At 39.4% G+C, this 25,625-nt stretch overlaps 1 protein-coding gene across 3 annotated transcripts in view; it reads right to left on the bottom strand.

Moving 5' to 3' along the window:
- The window catches only part of LOC140494742 (small glutamine-rich tetratricopeptide repeat-containing protein alpha-like), a 46,803-nt gene extending 22,880 nt beyond the window's left edge, over positions 1–23,923 (bottom strand). For 2 of the 3 annotated variants that reach the window (XM_072594290.1, XM_072594292.1), the window contains exons 1-5: positions 23,791–23,923; positions 6,986–7,125; positions 6,255–6,358; positions 2,830–2,914; positions 1,373–1,472 (exon numbers count right to left, since the gene is read on the bottom strand). In XM_072594290.1, the coding sequence (XP_072450391.1) occupies positions 1,373–1,472; positions 2,830–2,914; positions 6,255–6,358; positions 6,986–7,085 (389 nt within the window). In that variant the 5' untranslated portion in view covers positions 7,086–7,125; positions 23,791–23,923. Of the gene's footprint in view, positions 1–1,372; positions 1,473–2,829; positions 2,915–6,254; positions 6,359–6,985; positions 7,126–23,261; positions 23,311–23,790 lie in introns of those variants that run through there. The other variant, XM_072594291.1, reaches the window with a different exon arrangement.
- Positions 23,924–25,625: the final 1,702 nt, after the last annotated feature.

Below are 25,625 nucleotides of genomic sequence, written 5' to 3'. Positions count from 1 at the left end.
GAAAAGTATCTTACATGCTTTACAGGTAGACCATTCTGTACAAGTACATCAGGTTAACAGAATAGAGTGCAGAACACAATGTTATAGCTGCTGAAAAGGTACAGAGAGAGAGATCAACATTGAGAGAGGTTCTTGATTAGTAAGAGGATCAAAGGTTATGGGAAGGAGGCAGAAGAATGGATTTGAGAAACATATCAGCCTTGATGGAATGGTGGAGCAGACTCAAATGAACCGAACGACATAATTCTGCTCCTTTATCTTATGGGTATCAGGCAGAATTGGAGCGATTCATAAAGCTGACAGGTACGGTCACATATCCTTCAGTACCCGCAAGTTCACGACTTGCAAATTCACCCATCCACGTCAAAAGGTAGCGACAAATTTCAGCATCTGAAGCAAAAACTCATGTATTTGTGATATTTAACATGTTCTTTTAACAGGCTCTGTATTCAGGGATTCCACCATTCGTGGAGGTTCTGAGAAATTTAACTCATGGTTACGGAGGAGTGACTGCACACATGTATACATTTTTTTACTTACTATTAAATTGAACATACCATAACTAACAAACAATGTGCAAAATAGAAGTAGCACACATTTATAAGTAGGTTGTAGAAAGTCTCAGCAGTCTGTTACAATACCAACATTTTGACATGATTTGGAGATGCCAGTGTTGGACTGGGGTGTACAAAGTTAAAAATCACACACCAGGTTAAACCAACAGGTTTAATTGGAAGCACACCAGCTTTCGGAGCGACGCTCCTTCATCAGGTGATTGTGGAATATTTCGATCGTAACAGAATTTATAGCAAAAGTTTGCAGTGTGATGTAACTGAAATTATACATTGAAAAATTGATTGTCTGTTAAGCCTTTCATCTGTTAAAATACAGTGATTGTTTCACTTCTTTCATGTGTAAATCATAAAACCCTTTTTTTAAAAAAAAAAGTTGCAACAGCTAACCCGAGAATGCAACTTTGTAAATCACAAAACCCTTTTTTTTTTTAAAAGTTGCATTCTCGGGTTAGCTGTTGCAACTTTTAAAAATAAAGGGTTTTGTGATTTACACATGAAAGAAGTGAAACAATCACTATTTTAACAGATGAAAGGCTTAACAGACAATCAATTTTTGATTTGCCTCATTCCAGGTTTTTCACACTGCCCGAGTGAAGAGAGGGGCTTGGCAATTATAGATAAAGAGTTGAGGGGTAAAATAAAAAGTATCACTGAATATGAATGTGCTCATTGATAAATACCTTATCCAAAGTCACTTTTCAGCTAAAGATCAGTTTGTACAAAAGGCTCCATCTACAACCTGAATTTGTCAAAACGATTGACACAATAGAAGAAAATAGAACTTGCATCCATCATACCTATTGCAATAATAAACTGCATTGCTTGGATTTAGTTCAATGGCTTTTGTGTAGTAATCCACAGCACATTGGTAATTTTCGACTTTCATTTGCTCATTTCCTAAACAACAAAAAGAAAATTAGAATTGATTACATGTTTCTGAAGGAAGCCTGGCTATCATTTATAACCCAACTTGTAATCAAGCAACAACTTTTAAGCACATTTATAATAATGAGTCCACTTCCTTTTCCAAACTGTTTACATGTTCTTCCTTTTTCCTTCTTAAAGCTTGTAATTCCCAACTTTTAGTTATTCGAAGCTTCAAAACATTGATTAACTGAAAATGGCTCCAACATAAATTTTGCAAGGTGCCAGTATATAGACGTTACTTAAAAGCTAAAAATGGGGACAAGAAAAACAGATGAGCAAGGATGATTAAAATTAAATATTAAAATGGTCATAAACCTTAGGACAAAATGAAATAGCTTTAAATATTCCCACAATTCAACTGATACCAGGTCTCACACAGAGGTACCGCTAGAGTCCCGCTCTCGAAATGGAAACATCCAACTTATCACAGAATCATATACCAGTATAATACAAATGGCAGAGTTGGGTGGTCATGTTATGGCTGTACTGGATGCTGCTTAGGCCACTTTTGGAATATTGTACGTAATTCTGGTATCCCTCTTATCGAAAGGATGTTGTGAAACGTGAAAGGATTCAAAAAATATTTACAAGGATGTTGCCAGGTTTGGAGGGTCTGAGCCAAAGGAAGAGGCTGAATAGACTGGGGTTGTTTTCCCTGGAGTGTTGGAGGCTGAGGGTGACCTTATTATAAAATCATGAGGGTCATGGATAGGTTTAAGGTGAGAGCAGAAAAATTTAAAGGGACATAAGGGGCATGCAGAGGGTGGTGTGTGTATGGAATGAGCTGCCAGAGGAAGTGGTGGAGGCTAGTACAATTACAACATTTAAAAGGCATCTGGAGGAGTATATTTTAGGAAGGGTTGACTGTGTTAAGGCCCAAATACTGGCAAATGGGACTAGATTAATTTAGCATATCTGTCAGCATGGATGAGTTGGACCAAAGAGTCTGTGTTGTACATCTCTAGGACTCTATTTGACCTGTTCTGTCTATGCCAGTTTTTGGCACATTCAATTGATCCCAACACCCTGGTCTTTTTTTGATCAATTTTTCAGAATGCAACATTTGCAGTAAAGTTTGTTAACCAAAAAGAGATTTACAAGAAAGATTGCAAACAGTGGTAGGTGAACTATTCTGACTCTTGTGAACATAGAGTAGATGTTTTAAGTTGTGGATCTAGATAATTCACTCGCCCAAACACTGACTCAGCAAAAAGGTGGCAGAGGTTCATGGCCAGAAACCATGTTTAATCCAGTAAATAAATTTGATATGGCGTCATGAAGTGAACACACATTATGACAAATATTCACTGCAAGCAATGATTTTTACCTTCAGTTTTCAACTGCTCAGCTTTTGCTATATCTTCAACAGTTGGAGAATTAGGCACAGAGTCCACAATCACATTAGGTATCTCCTATAAACAAAACATGGGGGGGGGGGTGGTGGTGGTGAGAAGAGAAGGAATGCTTATATCTCAGTTTCAACCTCAATGAGACATCAAATAAATTTTAACCAAGTTCTTCTCGAGCAAAGGGATTTAGATAGGATTTCACAAATGGTAAATGAAAAAAAGCATTTAGTCAAATTTTAGTCTAGCATAATGTACATAGGAACCTCAATTATCCAAATGACATGGGTGGGGATTATTTTATTCATATAATTGCCCAGATAACACAGTTAGACGAGCATCAGGACCTCACAATCTTGTTCAGATAATCCGAAATTCAGATAATTGACATTCAGATAATCAAGGTTCCTCTGTACTTTGATGTTGGAATGGCTAAAATGCTGGAGAAAATACACTTTTATTGAAGCATCATTGCACTTTCGATGTAATGCAGTGAAGCAGAAGGGCATCCAGTTAGGAAATAATCAGAAATGTCTTATTTAGTTCTGAGTAACTTCCACTTCACTGATGCACTTACCTCATGGATCACACCAGCTATGCAACCACTTGGAAGTCACAACAGCCAAAGAAGTAGTATGAATAAAACAAAGAAAGGCTAATGCTTGGGCATGTAGGAGAGGTGAAAAGGAGGGAGATGTACAAAATTAGAATATTGTTTATTACTAAAAAGGTCATCCAATTGCAATAATTAGTGTTTAAGAGAGAGCATGTTAATTAAATGACTAACACTCATAGTATGATACACAGCTACTAATTCTAAAAGGTCAAGATCACCAATGAAATAGATTTGTTAAGTGACTAAGGATATCTTTGAAAGAACATTTTATTTTCCAGTTTTTGTCTCTCTCTGATTTTGCTTGGCAATCATTTCATGGCAGCAAAGGTCCCTAGATGCAAAGGCTTTGCATCACTCAAATAGTTTAATAACTGGACATTATTGTGGACATAAAAGTGGGGGTAACAGCCACTAGTAATGTTGCTAGACTATTAAATCGAGAAATTCAGCTCATGTCTGGAGACCAAGGTTCGAATCCCACCATGGCAGATGGTAGAATTTACATTCAATAAAAGGAAAAAAGAACCTTCAATTAAGAATCTAATGATGATTATGAAACTATTGTCAATTGTTGGGAAAAACCCATCTGGTTCACCAATATCCTTAACGAAAGGAAATCTGCCATCCTTAACTGGTCTAACCTACATGTGACTCCAGAACCACAGAAATATGGTTGACTCTTGACTGGTCTCTGGGCAATCAGAATGGGCAATAAATACTGGCTTAGCCAGGGATGTTCTCATCCTGTGAGTGAATCAAAACAAAGTCACTGAACAATCCCTGCTCCCTGATGTTTTCCTGTTCTTGATACATTAACTATTTATGTCTATCTATCTCCAAGTTAGTGGCACACTGTTGACATGCTTATAGTGAACGTACTCCTAGCCTCCCAAGAGTATAATTCAGTGCTTTCCCATCTACTAGTCTCAGTCAGATTCCGCCAGTGTCAAATAATTATTGTCAATGAAAGCCCATAGCATGGAAGATAGGACAGTAGCATGGATAGAAGATTGTCTTCTGTCAGTTAGCCATAGTTCAAATAATGTCAGAAATTTAAGGAATGCAACTTGTAACTAATGACGTGCCATAGGGCTCAGTGCTGGATCACAATTGTTTGCCATATATATTACTGACTTGGGAGTGATGATGTCAGCCGCGAGTATAGATATGGTTAAGTAAGTGGTCAAAGCCTTGGCAGATGAAACATAACGTAGGTAAATAAGGTTATGAACTTTGGCAGGAAGATGAGAGAGGTCAAATATCCTGCAGAAAGCGACAGACCACAGGGGTTTGGAAGTCATGCACGAATCACAAAAAGCTAGCATCCCAGTTCAGTGGATAATGAGAAAGGCAAGGGGAACATTCAATCAGTGAAGGATTCAAAAGGTTATGAGCTAAAGACAGTGAAAATGTGCTGTAGATTATCAGATCAGTCATGGTCTCATTGAATCTGTTCTACTATTCAATGAGCTGAGTGGTCTACCGCTCCTCCTCAGTCTTTTGGTCATACAGCATATTTATTCCTCAGCCAGTGTATTAGGGAGCACAGAGTTGAATACGCAGTTTTTCATTTTAGGATGATGCTATAGTGCAGAGAGGAATCAACTTATACATCTGGAAGCAGCGGTCAGGTCCCCTGCCAAGATGTGTAGAGCACAGACATGGATAGACACCTTTCTTTTTTTTTAAAGTAGGGAATTTAACATATTTTACAAAATTACAAACAAGTATAAACACTAATATACAATTAAATTTATATATTTAAAAAAACCAAAAACACAAAAAAAACTGTTAACTACTAATCTATCCTACAAACAACCAAAACATAAAATAAGATATCTTACATTACTAGTAAGAAATAATGTAATAATTAAATAATTAAGTACATACTCAGAGTAGATTAACATTAAGTCATAATAAAATCCGTATTTATATGGGATTCCTCCCCCCGGGGCCCCTGGACCAGCCAGAATCACTACCACAGCTAGACAAAAGCCCTTGACCTTATGGCCAAAATATCTGTGTATCTCATTCAGAAAGGGTTGCCATATTTTATAGAATAATTCAGTTTTTTGGTGCACTATATTTGTGAGGAAGTCAAGGGGGATATATTCCATGATTAACCTGTGCCAATTCAAAAGTCCTGGAGGGCCCTCAGCTACCCAATTGACTAAGATATTTTTTCTTGCACAGAAAGAGAATGGAGAATACTTTCCTCCCATGTACATCCAGGAAGGGCAGATTTGAAAAGCCCAGGAGAAGAGACACTGGGTCCAATCCAATCTCCATTCCTAAGATTTCTGTCAGAGCATTCACTACTCTGTCCCAGTATTTGCAGATCTTGTGACATGTCCATAGACAGTGCGTGAGAAGGCCCACTTCCATTTTACATTTAGGACACATTGGCAAAATGTAGGGTAGGAACATCCCCAATCTTTCTGATGCTATATAAGCCCAATGGAGTATCTTTAATTGAACAGCTTGAATTCTATTACAAATAGTGGTCTTTCTAGTATTTTCCCAGATGTCCTCCCACATTTCTGAAGGGATTTCTAACCCCAATTCCTGGTTCCATGTTTTAAACAGTCACTCCATGTCTTTCGATACCTCGTTATGTAGGGAGTGATAAAGAGTACTGACCAAAGACACCTTTCTTAAAGGCGTGCTTTGACAGAAAGAATGGGAACAACCTTTTTTTTAAAAAATGAAAGCTCATATAGTCAAATATGAATATAATTAAAATATCAATTTGGAAAAGCTGTGTACTTGTGGGTATATTTTCTCTCCTACCTCTTTAACAGCATCTGCAAAAATCTCTGGGAGTGTCCGAGACACAGCAAGATCCTCGTTGTCTGTGGAGATGCCAAATGCTGTCTCCAAACACTGGATGGCAACTGGAAACAAGATCACAGACCACTATTTAAAATATGATCACAGATTAATTGAATAGCTTAGCCTTCATTTTTTAATTCTTGAACTTTTAAAAATTTGTTAATTTAAAAAAGAAATTCACAGAATGAGTGTGTTACTGGCTAGATCTGCACTAACTACGCAACCAGAATTAATCTCAAGGAGGTAGTGATACGCCTCTCTCTTGCATGCTACATTCCATTTTAGTGTAGGGACATTCACAGTGCTGTTAGGAAGGGAGTTCCCAGACTGTGTCTTTGTGACACTGAAGGAATTGTAACTAGGTTACAGTTCCAAATCAAGATGGTGCATGTCTTGGAGAGAAACTTGCACACATCAGCTTATTTTCTTGCTAACTCCCTATGAGGAAAGACTCCATTATTCGCTGCTGCTCTTGGTGAGAGACATTGTATGGAAGCACTAGATACCCACAAAGCATTTTTCACCATCAAGGAATCCAAAATGGAGTGGGCTTTCACTGATCTCAATCAATCTCACAAAGAACTTTAAGAATACATAAACCACTTCTCTGGTGTTGAGTTAGTGTTCAACTTTAACTCTACAGTTTATCATTTTCACTATCCTTTCATCATAAAATATTTGTCACTTACCCTCTAAGCTTTCCTGAGCATCTGAAGTCAAATCTCCAGACTGGAGCTGATCACGTAAAAACTGAATGATGGAGTATGCAAGGCGTTTATTGTCTGTCATAATTGGACGTATAGGCTAAATTTAAGGTCAGGGCAGAGCTCTGAAATAAAAACACAAAAGCAACAATTACTCATGTAACTCCCAAGAGTTTTAAAACCATACTTTAAGTTGCTGAATTAATTTGCATAATTGTTACTGGAAACATCCTCAAAAGGAAGGGAAACAAACACCTTTCTGGAACACGATTCACAGTCAGTCTTGATTAAGTAAAAAGCAATCTCTAATTTGCATCTCACTTTATAGCGTGAAGTACTTGATTCAAGGATTCTGAACCAAACTCGTAAAAGATTTTCAAAAAAATCAAATGATAGAAACTTGAAATTAAAAAAGCAGAAATTAACTGGAATATCTTGTGCATTTCAAATAAGTACCAAGAGGTTAACGGACTGAATGACCTGTAAGTTGGCCAAATCATTTAAAATGTTGCAGCATGGCAAGGATGAAATTAACAAGGGCAAGTACCCTCCCAAGTCACTTGCCAACTGACTCCAAGACACTGGGTCAAGGTCTGAGAATTTCCCCTCATGATATTTTGGATCTATCTACAGCAAACAGACTATGATAGTTGAAGAAGGCAGCTCACCATCACCTTAAAGGACAACTAGGGATGGGCAATAAATGTTGTACCAGCCAGCAGTGCCCATATTATGTGCTAATAAAAAATTAAAATGACACAAATAGCAGTTGTTATTATGAAAAGCACAAGAAAGGCATGATATCTGAAATGAAAACACAGCGCTAGAAATACATGACAAGGCCAATCAATTCAAAAAGGTCCGACAACCTACACTTCTCTACTCATGTAGAAAGATGTCCTAAATGATCCAATACAGATGTAAGCTCGAAAGTAGCAGCTATGCAAAAAGTGGTTAGTTAGGAGGAGCAACCAAAAGCTAGAAAGAATAATTGGGCTTAAAGAAATTGGTTAGGGAAGGTTGGGGGATGGAATTCAAGAACACAAATAAAAAGGTTTGTAACTACATTGAATAACTTACAACATCAGGACATGCTGAATGATTTATAGACTTTACTTTAGGAAAGATGTGAAAACAGTGGAGTGTGTGCTGCAACAAAAAAAAAGTTACAGTAATGGTTCATGGGATGAGAAACTTAAAATGTGAATGATAAGACCATAAGACGTAGGAACAGAAATAGGTCACTCAGTCCATTAAATGTGTTCTGCTATTCATTGAAACAATGGCTGATTTGATAACCCTCAACATCACTTTCCCACCTTTTCCCCATAATCATGGATTCCCTTACTGTTTGAAAACTCTCTCACCCTTAAATATACGAATGATCCAGCTTCAACATTCATTACACCTAAAGAATTTCATCCTCATCTGTCTTAAATGGGCAAATTTTTGTGACCGCTTTGAAGTCCTAAGACTCGCCCATAAAAGGGAATCACTTTTCTGTATCTACCCTGTCAAGTCTCGTAAGAATCTTTTATGTGTCAATCTTTTATGTGGGTGCGTATAGAGTCAACCCGCTCAGAAGACACAGTCTCCTCAACCCCCACTTATAAAAAGGATTGAGAACAAAGAGGGATAGATTTAAAGTAACTGGCAAAATGGATATGAAAAATACTTTTTGACATAGGAAGTGGTTAAAATCTGGAATATATTATCTAAGCGTGTGTTGGGGTCCATTTCAGTGCAGGTATTTGAAGGGGAATTTGACAATTATTTGAAATGACAATATATAGGGTGAGGTGGAAAAGGCAAGAGAATGGAAGCAAGTCCATTCTCCAAATGCTCAGCTAGCCAATGCAGATAGTGCGTTGAATGACTTCCTCCTGTGCTGTAACAATTTTGTTATGCTTTCTTTGTCAGCTAGTGTGTAGCAGATGACAGAAAGTACAAGAGAATACCAAAATATTTGAATTTCAGGACAACATAGACATAACTGCACACAGACAGAGATGGTAGATCTTACAGAATTGGAAGTAGCTGCCTGTGTAATTGAGGTACATTCAGCTCAAGTGAATGGCAAATAGGGCTTAACGTATAAGGGAGGAAAGTAGATTTTAAAATAGGCAAAGATTTACAGTGGGTGCTGAAGACGTCTCTTTAGTTTTCTCAAGATGGTTCATCTAGATGTCAGACAAGTAGTTCAACAAAACAGAGGAGTAGCACGTCAAGGATGAGAGCTAGATGTCAATCAGAAGCAGGATCCTCTGTCAGACTTGCTCCCATATGAAGGATTCACAAAAATCAACTATCACCCCACAGACACAAATGTATTCATGCCACATCTGCAGCTGTGGATGATACAGTGATACAGATAAAGTTACTAAGCCCTGAAGGCTAAGGGAAGTTGAGAGGATGTGTAAAGATTGAAGAATGATGGGATTGGAGGCGGCAATGGCTTAGTGGATTATTGCTAGACAATTAAGCCAGAAACTCAGCTCATATTCTGGGGACCCGAATTCAAATCCCACCATGGCAAATGATGGAATTTGAATTCAATAAAAAGAATCTGAAATTAAGGGTCTGACGATGACTGTGAAACTATTGCCAATTGTCAGAAAAACCTATCTATCTGGTTTACTAGTATCCTTTAAGGAAGGAAACTGCCATCCTTACCTGGTCTAGCCTACATGTGACTCTAGACCCACCAGCAATACGGTTGACTTTACTGCTCTGGGCAATTAGGGATGGACAATAAGTGCAGACTTGTCCAGAGATGCCCACATCCCATAAGTGAATGAAACAAAAAAAAAATATTTGAAACAAAAAAATTCTTAAGGGACTTGAAAGGGTAAAGTGAGAATGTTTCCACTCATGGGTAAGTCTAGGACACAAGGGCATTGGCTCAGAATTAAGGAACCAATTTAACACGGATAAGTAGAATTTTCTTTTTCAGAGGGTTGAGCATCTTTGGAACCTGTTGCCATAGAAAGTTGTGAGGTAGAGTGTCTTTGCGTACAGTTAAGGCTGAGATAGATAGACTCTTGATCAGTAGGAAAAACCAAATGGTTATGTGGAAAGGGCAGGCAAGAGAGGACTGTTGAATCAGCCATGATCCTATTGAATGGCAGAAGAGACTCAAGGGGCCAAATGGCCCACTTCTGATTCTATTTCTTATGGTATAGTGGGTATGCAGGAAAATAAAAGTCTTAATCAAAATCAGTTACAATCATGTCAAATAGCCTACTTCAAGTTCAGACGTTGCAAGTTCCAAGTCAGCTCAAATGATGGAAAAAAGGCACACTGTTACCCAAGGCATTTATAATTTAAAAATAACTCAATTTGAACATACTTTATATATGAAACATTTTGACACATTTAAAAGGAATACAAAGGGACATAAATCCTTTTATTCCCTTTCTCAAGCTTAACCAAAGACAAATAAATCTCTGAGAACCTACCCTAAAGTCCATCACACAAAATGCATTAAAACCAGAAATTGAGTTACCATTAACTTTGTAGTTGAAAAGTTGTAAGTTGGAAATACAAAGATTTGTCAGCAACTATGGAAAAGTAGATCTTTCAATTTACTATTTCAATCTCAGACTTCAAGTAGACAGGAGTTCGTTTGGATCTGGTTTGCACTACCTAAAAGGATTATGGAAAAAGGTCGAGTAATAACATTCAAATATATGTGCAAAAAGAGAATGATGCAGGGCAGCATGGAAAAAAAAACCCAGCATTTTCAAGAAATCTGATGGACCAGACAGCAGCCTTTCACACAGTAACATTTTGTGATTCTATATAAAAATTATTTTTAAAAAAGGGCTGAAAATTACCAATTAGTCAAATAACTACAGAAAGCTCACAGATCTTCATCCTTATACTTAACAAATGGCATTGTAACACAAGCATCAACACATTTTTGTGCAATGATTTTCATGAACATATGCCATGAGAATAACATCTTGTGGAATTATCAAATTATCAGCCAAGGGCTGTAACCCAGGAGCCTTGGCAGTTAATGGGGGGGGGGGGGGAGAAAGAGGTGGTGGTGGTTTGGTGGGGGGGGGGGGGATTCAGAAGGATGAAAAATACTATTTAAATACTACTTGTACCTGATCAGGTCTCTCCTTGGAAATGAAACTGCTGCATCTTCCAGTTACCCATCATTTTTGTACAGGAATACATTTTTAACTTGCAAAATTACAACAATATTTACCAACAGACTTAAATTTGTACGCTTTAAATTTTTAAAACAAGTAAAAATACACTTTCACATGCAAGTATTGTGTTAATTCAGTGTATAGTTGTGCAAGCTCTATTGGTGATTAAGAGCAGTGGACACTGAGAAAAGACTAATTTAAAAACCAACTTAAGAGTCCAGTTGGGCACTTGTGCCTCTCTACTTCAGAAACAGGGGCCAGAATCCAAAACATGCCAATAACTGCATCTGTCATTACAGATTTATCCTAAATAATACTTTATTTTCCCTGCTCACAACTCAGATTAAAGATGTACTCTTGAAATCTACTGCATTTCGTTTCAAGCTACCAAAAGTATCCATTTACCAATGTAATGAAGATCACATCCAAGTTTTCATCAGAGTTCAACAAGAATAAAAGCAAAGTGACGCATATGCTAGAAATTTAAATATAAAGTGCTGTAAACACTCAGCAGGCTAGATTGCATCTGTGGAGAGGGAGTTAGTGTTTTAGGTTGGTGCAATGTTAACCATTTCTCTCTCCATATATATACTACCTAACCTGCAGAGCAATTCCAGCACTTTCTGCTTCTGTAACACCGTCAATATTTTAGGTAAGGATACTATAAAGTGAGATTAGCAAATACTTATGAATGTGAACAAGGAACAGCGTAGAAAATGATATTTAGTAAATTTCTATTCTGTTGTATAGGTTTCCATTTGATTTTTTTGAATTTATGTTTGATTTCAGTATGGTGCACCAACAGGGGCTGTTTTCATCCCTATCATCATTTTGGACTCCAAACAACCAAGGAAGCTTTTCTGTTAATGCTCTGTTGTTCCTGTGCCAAAAGCATTTGGAGAGATTGGTGAGAGGGGAATTTTATTTTCAGTTCAAATGAATAGAAGAAATTTGCCTCTGAATGTGAATTAGCCTTTATTGCCTCATATACTCAATGGGTATAGTGGAGAGTTTATATGTTGCTACTTATAGCACCATCTTAGGTACAGCTTCTTTAGTTACAAGATCTTCGAAAGAGAGAAAAATAAAATGTCCAGTGTTGCAGAAATAAACGTTCAGAACCACAATCTTTTAAACCATACCATGGTGGTACCTAGCCTCCAGTCCATACCAAGCCCTGGCTCCTGACCATGCCAGGGTTCATCTTGAGTATCATGAAGCTGGGAGATTGCTTCAGACTGCCAAGCTGGGCTGAGAACACTACGCCAGGAGGCTGCCACTAGGTCAGTAGGTCACCATGCCAGGACATCGCCATGCCATGTCAGGAGGTCACCCCACTGCACCAGGAGGCCTTTGTGCCAGGCCATGAGATCACCAGTCGTTGGAGGCCAGACGTCATCGCCAGGAGTCAAGAACAGACAAAAGAAAAAGGAATAGAAGAGAAAGAATGGGCTGAGTGGATGAACTCTGGCTGGAGGTTCCTACTCCGCCACCATTATATACCTTAAAATGTATGTCAAAAATGCATTTCAAACCTTATATTGTCCCTGTCACAGGAGTGTTTGAGATGGATGGAACAATGGGACTTTAAGTTCAAATGAGCAAAGCTTCCTCTATTTTAATTTTGCTGTTTCTATTCAAAGAATGTTTGATGGGGACGTGTCAAGGGAATTTTATTTTCAATTCAAACTGGTAGCGAAGACTTCATTCTGTATTTTGACTCATTGTTGTCTCTATCCTAGGAATGTTTGATGGGGATGGAGTTGAGGGAACATCACTTTAAAAAAAAGAGTTGAAGGAAGTTTATTGAGTTCAGAGTCGAGGGACCTTCCAGTTCCAAACAGTTGAGGAAACTTTACTTTTGTTTAAAAAGAGCAGAGTAGGCTTTATTCTGTATTTAATCCAGTGTTGTCCCTATCCAGGAGTGCCTGATGGAGAAGGTGTCAAGGGGCCTCAACATTCCCATTTACATTATTGTTTAAAATAAAAGAGTAGGTTGCTCAGTCCTTCGAGCTTTCTCTTCCATTCAACAAAATCATACCTGATGTAACTTTAACCTCAACTCTGCATTCCTGCAATATCTCAGATAATCTTTCATTGTCACAGTAGTCAATAATCTACCGAACTCGGTCTTAAAAATAGAGTTCAAAATCCTTTTGAGGAAGGGAATGCCAAAAACTCTCAACCATCAAAAAATGACTTTAAATTGTAATTTAAAATCAAGAGGTTCAGATGGTTATACAGAGGACACAGAGAAACAGGGCATATTGCCAATCCAAATTAAGCTGGTGCTTATGCTATCTAAATTTTTTCAAGCCTTTCCTCATATTTTTCACCTTCACATGTTCTATACCTTCCACTTGAAGGCATTGTTATTTGCCTCAACTACTCTGATTGATAACAATTTCAACATTCCCCCTTAGTTGAACAGTCAGCAAGAAACTTGGCTGACATACAAATGTATAGATAACCCAGAATTACTTCTTTATAAGAATTCAAAATACTTAAATGCCTGTTCTGAATCAGCTACATTAAGAGACTGAAGCACTCTCATTTAAATAAAACTTTTCCCTAAAAATATAGGTATTGTCATATTGACAATTAAAGTTTGAAGCACAGGTTGGCCCTGTAATAACACTAATGCTGTATATTGTAAACATCCATCCCATATGACCCAAGGAAGAATAAGCTGTGAGATCTGCAACCTTGCTGCGGCTTAAGGGCATATATCCTAACCTTAAAACTTTCTACCCCCTTCCCACCAAAAGAAAAATTGTCAGATTTGGGATTTAGATAAACTGCCATATTTTCTGTTTTTAATTAGTTTCCTTCATGCTGTATTAAACACTCATGTGAAAGGAGTAATGGGGTGAGATGGAGAAAGAGGAAGAGGAGGAAGATTAAGAATATCTACAGGCCTAATAGACGCCTTATTTCCTCTTTTCTCCATTAAGAATTTTGGAAGAGTTTGCTTCAACTACTTACAATTTGTGACAGATGTAAGGAGACACACATTGAGTAAGACTATTAGATGTAAAGGAATTTTAATAGTGAACTAAAGGATTTTGAAACCTGAGCAGTCTCATCTTTCCAATTAAATATTTGACCGGAGATTTAGACAACAGCTCCATGTCCTTGTGTCCTGTCCAGGATCTAAGGTGTCAAGTGGACATAGTTCAACTTGCTTCCATTACTTGTTATCCGGAGAATGTTTATAAAGGTATGAACACTTATGAAAAAGAGATAAGTTTTGGCTTTTGTGAAACAAAAGGTTCAACTATGCATGACTCAGATCAGACAAGAACTTGCAGTAAGCAACAAGGTGCTGGAGGCAAGGGTGGTGAGTTAATAAGGTAGAAAAGCATTCATTATGTAAAGCCATTTAACAAAATGAAGAAGCATTCATTATGTAAAGTCAGTTAACAAGGTGAAAAGCATTCATTATGTGAAGCTAGTTATTTGTTGTATAATGCCAGATGATTTAATCTCTACTATTGGGACTTGCTGAGTGTAACTGTCACCCAATCAATATGTATGTTGCCTTATCTGGATGCTCCTCCCTGTAAGTGACTCTATAATTCATTAAGAAACTGCTGTTCGAGAAAAGACAGAGAACTCATGTCTCTGTGCACATAGGCAATCTTTCCTCTCTCCCTGTAGGGCCTGGAATAAAGGTGAAGGAGGTAAAACTATATTGTGCCTGTGCCTGAGTGTTTTGCTTTGACTGAGGTGGGAATGGGACAACAATCCAACAATATGAGTGAGTTATGAAAAGCTTTTTTTTTATTTGCAATCACTACTCATTGTGACGATTATTGCATTTGTTCAGTGAATTAAGACAATGTTAAAAAATCATTTGAGGAGTAACATCAGTCAAAACATTGAAACACAAACTGTATGGGGCATGGAGCAAAGGCCAGGAAGAGTGCAGAATAATGTTTTTACTCTACGAAAGCTCAGGCAAAAACACACAGATCATCAACTAGATTTTGCAACTTCCTAGCAATTAGTTATTATAACATGGGCAAATGTCTGGGAAGAGATTAATTGCCCAGTCTTCAGTTTGAAAGGTTGCCCTGTCAAAATGGGAAAAAAATAACATTAAAGCAGACATTTTGCAACCAAACCCAATAAGGAATGCCAAGTGTTCCACTTCTCATTGCATCATACCTTGTCCTCTTTGTCCTCTTCCCCCCCCCCCCCCCCCCCCATTCTACATTTCTGCTGAGCTGGAAAGCCAAATAAAGAGGGAATGTAATAAATACTGAGATAAATTTTTGGGCGGCACGGTGGCACAGTGGTTAGCACTGCTGCCTCACAGCGCCAGAGACCCGGGTTCAATTCCTGCCTCAGGCGACTGACTGTGTGGAGTTTGCACGTTCTCCCCGTGTCTGCGTGGGTTTCCTCCGGGTGCTCCGGTTTCCTCCCACAGTCCAAAGATGTGCAGGTCAGGTGAATTGGCCATGCTAAATTGCCCGTAGCGTTAGGTAAGGGATAGATATAGATGTAGGGGTATGGGTGGGTTACGCTTCGGCGGGGCGGTGTGGACTTGTTGGGCCGAAGGGCCTGTTTCCACACTGTAAGTAATCTAATCTAATCTAATCTAATCTAATAAAACATATTGGGATAAAGTAACAAAAAGACAGAGTAGGTGATAACATAATGTGAATAACAATCTGGAATCCTTTTTATCAAAGGAACAGGAGAATCGACGTTTCGGGCATAAGCCCTTCTAACGTGATTCTCCTGTTCCTTTGATGCTGCCTAATCTGCTGCGCTTTTCCAGCAACACATTTTTAAGCTCTGATCTCCAGCATCTGCAGCCCTCACTTTCTCCTACTTTATCCTTTTTATCAAGCCAAACAAAACATCTTTTGAAGCACAGTACAGTTCTGTAGCAATTGTCACAATTATTGATATCTAGGTAACAAGATATCTGTAGATTTGTAAGTATGTTACACTTACAATTAATTCTTAATGACCCACTAGTGCAATTTCATGTCAAGATACTCAAGCTTTCCTGCATTTTAATCAAAACATACCCCAAGAATATACTTTTCTGAACGAAACACAAAACAATCCAAATTCTTATCAGGAAAGAACATGATGCAATTAACAATGGTTAACTGCTGAAAACCTCTGGTAGCAGATTACAAACTTGGGGTCAGAATAGTTTTCCATATTATTGAAAAGGAACGGAAAAATTTGCACTTATATCACTCTGTTCACAACCACAACACTGCTCAAAAGTACTTACAACACCTTAGGAAGAATATATTAGCTTTGGAAGGAGTACAACATTGGTTTACAAGTATGATACCTGGGCTTCAGGAGTTAGTTATGAGTGAAATTATACAAATTAGACCTTTTCTCTAGAATTTACAGGGTTGGGGTGATCTGGTTGGGAGTCTTCAAGGAGTTAACAGGAAAACACCGGGTAGATAAAGATAAGCAATTTGCACTGGTTGGGGATTTTCGAACTATAGGGGCAAAGTCTAAAAATTTGGACCAGACCATTTAATAGAGATGGTAGGAAGCATTTCTCCAAACGTTGGACAGTAGAACTCTTTTCCACAAATAACAGGGGACGCAGATGCTGGATCACTATTGATTTTAAATCTGAGATAGATATCTTTTTGTTAAGCAAAGGTATTAAGAGATATGGGCCAATGGTAGATATGTGGTGGCTGATTTGTGACCTGACATGGTCTCACTGAATGTCAGAACAGACAAAGGGCTGAATAGCCTAACCTGATTCCCAAGTTCCTATCAAATAATTGGAAGTATCATCATTTTGTATTGTAGAAAATGCAGTAGCCAATCTGCATACAGCAGGATTCCACAACAACTGTGATAATGACCAGATTATTGTTTGTGATGTTGATGGCCCCCACAGATCATGCCAATTCCCTTTCAAACAGTGACATGGAATATTTTACATTTAGTTACCTGAGGCAGACAGGGGCTCAGTTCAGCTCTCAAACAAAAGTTGGGACTTCCAAAAATGCAGGACCTAGCATGATACTAGAAATGTCTGCTTTTTGCTCTGGACTGGACCAGATAGGTGTCGAGAGTGGGGTGCTGGAAAAGTACAATAGGTCAGGCAGCATCCAAGGAGCAGGAGAATCGACATTTCAGGCAAAAGCCCTTCATCAGGAATGAGGCTTGTAAGCCGAGGGGGTGGTGAGATAAACTGGGGGGGGAAAGAAGGTGGCTGAGAATGTGACAGGTAGAAGGAGACGGAGGTAATGGTGATAGTCAGAGAGGAGGTGGAATAGATTGATGGGTAGGAAGATGGACAGTTAGGGCAGTTCATTAGGGTGGTGCTGAGTTGTAAGATTGGAATTAGGATAAAGTGGAGGGAGGAGAAATGAGAAAACTGGTGAAATCCATATTGATGCAGTGTGGTTGGAGGGTCCCAAGGTAGAAGAGGAGGCGCTCTTCCTCCAGGTATTGGGTAGTGAGGGTGTGGCAATGGAGGCAGCCCAGGACCTGCATGTCCCTGGCAGAGTGGGAGGGGGAGTTGAAGTGTTCAGCCACAGGGCTGTGGGGCGGTTGTTCTGGGTGTGCTGGAGATGTTCTCTGAAGCACTCTGCAAGTAGGTGACAGTAGCTGTCTCCCCAATGTAGAGGGAGCAACGGATACAGTAAATGATCTGTATGGAAGTGCATGTAAAACTCTGATGGATGTGGAAGGCTCCTTTTGAGGCCTTGGACGGAGGTGAGGGGTGAGGTGTTGGCATAGGTTTTGCAATTCCTGTGGTGGCAGGGGAAGGTGAATCGAGAGTGGGGTGCTGGAAAAGCACAGGTGGTCAGGCAGCATCTGAGGAGCAGGAGCATTGATGTTTCGGGTAAGAGTCCTTCATCAGAAATGAGGCTTGTGAGCCAATGGGGTGGTGGGATAAATGGTGGGGTGGTGGGGGGGAAGCAGGGAAGGTAGCTGAGTGTGCGATAGTCGAGAGTGGAGTGCTAGAACAGATAGACTTCTGATTCAAAAGGCAAATCTGTCACCCATTAAAAGGAGGAGAAAGTGAGGACTGCAGATGCTGGAGATCAGAGCTGAAAATGTGTTGCTGGAAAAGCGCAGCAGGTCAGGCAGCATCCAAGGAACAGGAGAATCGACGTTTCGGGCATCAGCCCTTCTTCAGGAATTCCTGAAAAGGGCTGATGCCCGAAACGTCGATTCTCCTGTTCCTTGGATGCTGCCTGACGTGCTGCGCTTTTCCAGCAACACATTTTCAGCTCTGTCACCCATTAAGCCATGGTCAACACCCGCGATGGAAGGTTGTGCTCAGAAAATGTATTAGTTAATGGCCATAAACAAAAAGTAAGTTTCTCATCACTTAATGCAGAGGAAGTGGTGGATGAGCAGGTCGGGCTTTTACTCAGTGGAGTTTAGAAGAAAGAAGGATGATCAGATTGAAACATAAGAACCTGACGAGGTTTGACCTTCCTTGTGGGCAAAACTAGTGAGGGATGTGAAGGGACAGTTTTAAACATAAATGAGTAGCCCATTTAAGATGGAAATAAATAATTTACTTGCTGAGGACCACAGGTTTTTGGAATTCTTTTCCCCAGTAAGCAAAACGAAAATAAAAAATTCACAGGGATGTGGGCTGCGCTGTTTAAACCAGCACTTTTTACCTACCTCTAACTACCCTGAAAGGGGTCGTGGTGAAGTACTTTCTTGATCCACCGCAGAATTGTCAAACACATTCAAAGATCACGTTAGATGGGTTTTAAAAAAATCAAGAATGGACTTGGGGATTATTATGGGGGACAAGTGGACATATGCTGCAAAGTGGAGTGAAGGCCTCAACCAGATCATGAAGAATTCTTATTGAATGGCACAGCTCAATGGGTTGAATGGCCTAACTCCTGCGATTTCTTATAATCTTGTGCACATCCTGCACACTTCTTCATTCATCACATTCACACTAAGGAACTGAATACTGGCAGGCTATCTGACATTTAAACTCAAAATGTATTGTACAGTTCTATTAACAGATCCTATCCTGACCCATTCACTTTGTTCAGTAGGTCAATAGGTATCAAGAGGCCTTAACTGATTTCCCTTATGTTTCACTCAGGTAAACTGGAACACTCTTAAATCGAACAAAGACTAGTTAACACAATGGCATTCAAACTTATTTTTGGCATTGCTTATTTCATTAGCGGAAATGGCTTCTGCATCTCCATATGCAGACACCCCAACTGAAAAGTCTGATTTCATAATTACAGCAGCATACCAGGCAATACATGGTGCACTACTACTTCTTAGCTGGAGCCATGGTTAGGCCAGTATGGCTTTTTACATATCATGAAGTCTAATTTCTACAAGTCAACAAAAGCAGAGGCAAATATCATTGTTGTCTAATTAGGGAACTTGACAAGCTGCAATGTATTTGCTAGTTTATCTCTAAAACGTTTCCAGCTTTTTTTCTGTTTGACAAGTGTACTTAACAATTTATATTAAGTTGGAAATCATACAGCAAAAACATATGATCACTTGTTTACTATTCTAGGTTTAATCAATAATGCTAACTGTAGTTGGAGTCAAATTGCCAATGTCAAATCCAAAAATGCCTCATTAGAAACTATAGCAGGTGGAACTTAGTTAATCAAAGAGGCACAAATATTGCGATGAGTTTTCGTACCAAAGAGGTCAGCATTATTTAAGCTATGGTGGCAAGAGTAAGCGGTCACTAGCAGAAATCAAAATTGATGAAAAAAAAAGAGAAAATGTCAATTAGATTATTGATATTAAGTTGACAAGGCATGAGAACCAGATAAAACACATCCACAGATATTGAAGGAAATGAAAATGGAAGTGAGAATAAAAGGGTACTGGCCATAACCTTTCAGCCTTCCTGAGACTCCGGGGAGGTGCCAGAGAACTGGCAAATTGCAGACATTACAACCTTTCTTGAACAATGGCCTGATAAAAGGCCAAACAATTACCAGAGTCGAAAAGCGTGGTGCTGGAAAAGCACGGCAGGTCAGGCAGTGTCTGAGGAGCAGGGGAGTTGATATTTCGGGCATAGGCCCTTCATCAAGAACGTGCCTGTAACGTCGACTCTCCTGTTCCTTGGAAGCTGCCTGACCTGTTACACTTTTCCAGTGCCACACTTTTTGTCACAGACTCTTCAGCATCTGCAGTCCTCACTTTCTCCAAGTAATTACCAGTCAGTTTAACTTCGGTGGCAAGGAAGCTTTGAGAAAATTATTTGGGATAGAATTAAGTCACATGAAAAAATGGTAGGTTGAATAGGAAATGACATAATTTTTCTCTTAAATCAATATTTAACTAACATGGAGTTGTTTTGAAAGATGAAACAGAAAAGGCTGATTAGGGTAATGCTGGGTTGTGATGTACATGACATTCAAATAATATTTAATACAGTTCTACTCAGTTGTGAAGAAAGTCAAGGGTCATAGAATAAAAGGGACAATGTATATACAAAATTGGCTGAGAGTTGAAAACAGTTTAGACAATAGATACTTTTTGGGCTACAGGCAAGTCTTGAGTGGAATGGGTTGGTATTGGGATTCTTGCTTTTCCTGATATGCACTAGTAGTCTATAGATTGGCATGCAGGGGTTAAACCAAAGTTTACAGACAATACGGTTTACAGCTTTCAAATTTTGTAAGAGAACAGTGCAGAATTCCAAAAGGCCAAAGGCAAGTTGGAGAGTGAGGAGATAGATGGTAGATGTGGTACAATACAGAGAGATGAGAGCTTATGCATTTTTGCAGGAAGAACATGGACTGACATAAAATAAACGGTGCAGGAGCAGAGGAATCTGGGATGTGTAGGTGACTAGATCACTGAAGGCAATAGAAATAATGATGGGAGCAGTTAAACAGTTTCCTGTGCATTTTTAATAGGGACATAGAATACAAGAGCAAGGAGGGAAAGCTGAACTTATTCAACACACCTGTTAGACCTCAGCTGGACTACTGTATACAGTTCTGGGCATCACACTATTGGAAGTGTGAGAATGCATTGGAGGGAGTGTAGAAGAGATTTGCAAAAACGCTTCCAAAGACAAGACACTTCAATTAAGAGCATTGGTTTCAATAAAATTGGGACTGAAGGCAGCCAAGAGTAGATCCAAAAATCACAAGGAGACCTGGATAGAATATATAGGAAGAAGCTGTCCCTTCTCAAAATAATCCAAAACAAGAATGCAGAGATTTAAAAGGAACTTGCAAATATGGCAAATGTGAGGAGAAGAATAAAATCTTTTACACAGTATTTTGGGTTCCCTGGAAATGTGGTTGAAGCAGATTCATTGAGGCATTTAAGATTAAATTAGATGATTATTTGAAAAATAAAACTGTGCAAATGTATACAAGAGAAAAGCAGAAGAACAGCACTAAGTCATAAAGCTCAGTGAATGGCCTCCTTCTGCACCATAATACACTTCCAATTCTGAATAAGTTGTTACACAAACAGAAAAACAAAAATAAAGCTTGAATAATTATAGCAGCTACACTTGCCTTTCAAGTGCAGATGCAAACACAGCTACTAAAAGCTGTGTATCTGTTGAGTTCTAAAATGAAAAAAATCATAGCTTGCACTGAGACCATACAACTGCATGAAGTAGCGATGATCACCTATTATTTTTTCTTCTTCTTCCTGAACTGAAGAAACAGGACACCATTCTGGGAGATCGGGTTAACCCTTTCTCCATTCCACGATAATAACTCAATTAAGTCCTGGAGGCAAGTCCCAGGCCAGACTGGCATGAGGGCAGCAAGTCCCAGGGCAAGTCCCAGGCCAGGCTGGCGTGGGGGCAAGCAAGACTTTTGAGGGCCGGAAGCAAGGCCTAGAGACTTTGCCCAGACAGTTTGAGGACTCAGTACTATCGTGGACTTGGTGAAAAGACTAAAATTAGAGTACTTTTTAAAAAGAAAGTGTCTTTATTCTTATGCTGAACTTTTATTTATGTCTTTCAAGCCTGTAACAATTACCTAAGTATTCTGAATCTAGGTATCCTGTACTTAAGATGGCACCAAAACAGCGACATTACAAACATTTCACTGGATTTATTAGAGTGCAACTAACAAAAGGCTAATTCAAATGAGCCATGGGGAAGCACAGTGGCTCAATGGTTAGCACTGTTGCCTCACAGTGCCTGGGACCCAGGTTAGATTCCAGTGTCAGGTGACTGTGTGGAGTTTGCACATTCTCTGTATCTGCGTGGGCTTCCTCTGGGTGCTCCAGTTTCTTCTTACAGTCCAAAGATGTGTAGGTTAGGTGAACTGGCCGTGTTAAATTGCCCATAGTGTTCAGGGATGTGTAGGTTAGGTGCATTAGTCAGGGGTGAATATAGAGTAAATTGGAGGAATGGGTCTGGGTGAGATACTCTTCAGAAGGCTGGTGTGGACTTGTTGGGCTGAAGGACCTGTTTCCACACTGAAAGGATTCTCTATGAAATTCTTTATAACTGTGTCCCAGGATAGATTAGCTTGGTTACCCTACAGTGCGGAAACAGGCCCTTCAGCCCAACCAGTCCACACCGACCCTCCGAACAGCAACCACCCAGACCCTTTCTCTCTGACTAATGCACCTAACACTATGGGTAATTCTTCATGGTCAATTCACTTGACCTGCACATCTTTGGACTGTGGGAGAAACCGGAGCATTGGGGAGAAAACAGTAAAGTGAGAAAGACATAAATCAGCTGCTATTCAGTAAGGCTAATGGCATAACTTGAATGGAAAACCAGTAATCATTTAAATAATAAAGTGGAAAATAAATGTGACAAAGTAGAGAATGGAAAACCAGTCTGTGGAATGCTGCAAGGGGGCTTGGAAAAGCCAACATGGAAAAAAAAATCACAAAACAAAACAGCAAATATGCATGTACAATGGATTTGTATTCAATATATTAAAATCCTGCACCAAAGCAGGAATAAATTTTGTTATCACAGAACACCTACAGTGCAGAATACAAACAAGATAGTTAAAAAGGAAAGAGACTTTATCCATTACAATTGAATCTATAAAATTATATCAAATTATTATACCAAAACATAGGAGAATACACAATATGCAGTGCTGTTTGTAAGTGAGCTTGCAAAATACTCATACCTTATCCACTTGAATTAGAAAGGCTTAACAGCCCAGTTCAGTCCTTTTTCTGTTGGATTGTACATGAAGGGAACATTACATGCTGAAGCATTGATGGTCTATTCTAGACAGCAAATGTAATTTGAGAATAGCAAAACTACTAAACAAGCACTTAATACATAACTGAAAATTAAGTGTTCTTTTACTATATTAGTACCTACTGAACCAAAATTTTCCCCCAAATCCTGGAAGGAACATCAATGCTGAAGAAGACGTGTACGTCGACCTTTGCAAGCAATATGCCAACGATCACGACACGAAATGGTCACATACAAAACCCAAGTCAGAGTGACACAAGGACAGAACATTCCAGCTTGGGCCTAATATCCCAGAGGCCTCCCCACTCACACTTACTTACATTGCCTTCAGAAAAAACAACCCAACTTATTGTACCAACTCCCTACAATCAAACAAAAATCCTGGAATTGCACGCTAACATTTAGACATCACTAACACAAAAGCCACTGAGAAATATTTCCTTCAAACTCACCGTTTTCTGATACTAAATACAGACACCAGCACCAACACAGCACTCTCTGCACATGCTCCGTCCAATACGACGGTCAGACCCGAGAGCGCATATGCTATTCGGGTTGACGGTCAACTCGCAGGACGCATGCGTCATTCCCAATTGGCAGTCGGAGACGAAGGGGCATGTGCTACCACCTCGTGTTGCCTTCAGCTGTCAAATGACGATCATTTTGCGCATGCTCCTGTGTTGGGGATGAGACTTATTTTGCTATTGCTCCACGTGGTGGCTGCAGGGCTGATGATTGATATGCTGTTGATAATAATATAGATATTGGTATATTTGATATTTTCTTGTTTATATTAAGTAGTAAAATTTACTATGGCACAAAGATGTATTTTTAAGGATAAGTAAACATTGTTAGGTTTTGTAATTCTGTATAGGAGTCAACTTGTGAAATCAGAACTAAGGCACAGAAACAAGCCAGTCACCTTGGGACCTTGCAACCACATGGTATGAATGTGGATTTCACCAGTTTTCTCGTTTCCCCTCCCCCCACCTTTTCCCAGTCCTCAGCCTCCAACTCGACACCGCCCCCTTGGCTGGTCCTACTTGTCCATCTTCCTTCCCTCCCACACATCCACTCGACCCTCCCCTCCAACCTATCACTTCCAGCCGAACCTCATCTACCTATTACATTCCCAGCTGTCTACGTCCCCCCCCGCCCCCGTCCCACAACCCCTCTGATTTATCTCTCAGCCCACAAGCCTCATTCCTGCTGAAGGGCTGATGCTTGAATTGTTGATTATGCTGCTCCTCGGTTGCTGCTTCACTGGCTGTGTTTTTCCAGTACCACACTCTCAACTCATTCAGGATAACAGACTGATGCAATGTTTATGAACCATAGGAACCTCCTTGTGTCCTTCATCTAACTTTATCAATAAACTATTTTATTCCTTTCACCCCTATCTAACCCCATCAACATAATATTTAACTTGTTTTGTTCTTTATGTGTTGCCTCCCTCTTCTGGGTTCCACCCTCAAAACATATTCTGTGTGAAGAAGTTTCTCCTGGATTTAATGTTGACTATGCTTGTTAAAATATACCTCTCTGACCAAACCTTTAATTCTATACCCAATATGTGGCTAGGTCTTACTTTTTCTTTGCCTTGGAACATTTTACTGCATTAAAAACATAGAAACTAGGAGCAGGGGTAGGCCATTTAGTCCTTCTGTTCTGATATTTAATATGATCATGGCTAATTATCCAACTCAATACCCTGTTCCCACATTCTCCCCGTAACAATTGAACCCTTTAGCCTCAAGAACTATCTTCTATATGTTCTTGAAAACATTCAATATTTTGGCCTCAACCACTTTCTGTGACAAAGAATTGCACAGGCTCAGCACTCTCTTGGGTGAAGAAATTTCTCCTCACCTCAGATCTAAATGGAATATCCAGTATCCTTATACTCTGAACCTTGGTTCTGAACTCCCTATCCATTGGGGACACTCTTCCTGCATTTACTCTGTCTAAAATTTAGAATTTGAACAGAGACAAAAAAACTGCAGATGCTGGAATCCTGTCCTGAAACGTCGATGTCTACAGCTCCTGATGCTGCCTGGCTTGCTGTGTTCTTCCAGTCTCCTGCCTGGCTACTTAGAATTTAGAATTTCACAGGTTTCTATGAGATTCCTCTTTTGTTCTTCTGAATGCCAGAGTTTGTCATCATGACTGATCCAGTCTCTCTTCATTAGTAAGTTCTGCCATCTGAGGAATTGTCTGTGAGTAACAAAGGAGCTGAATAAGTGCAAATTATTTCCAGGTAAGAAATAGGAGCAGGAGAAGGCCACTT

Source organism: Chiloscyllium punctatum, chromosome 24 (assembly GCF_047496795.1).
Source record: "Chiloscyllium punctatum isolate Juve2018m chromosome 24, sChiPun1.3, whole genome shotgun sequence".
In the NCBI taxonomy this organism is placed as follows: Eukaryota; Metazoa; Chordata; class Chondrichthyes; order Orectolobiformes; family Hemiscylliidae; genus Chiloscyllium; species Chiloscyllium punctatum.
This window is presented reverse-complemented; position numbering and strand designations above follow the sequence as displayed.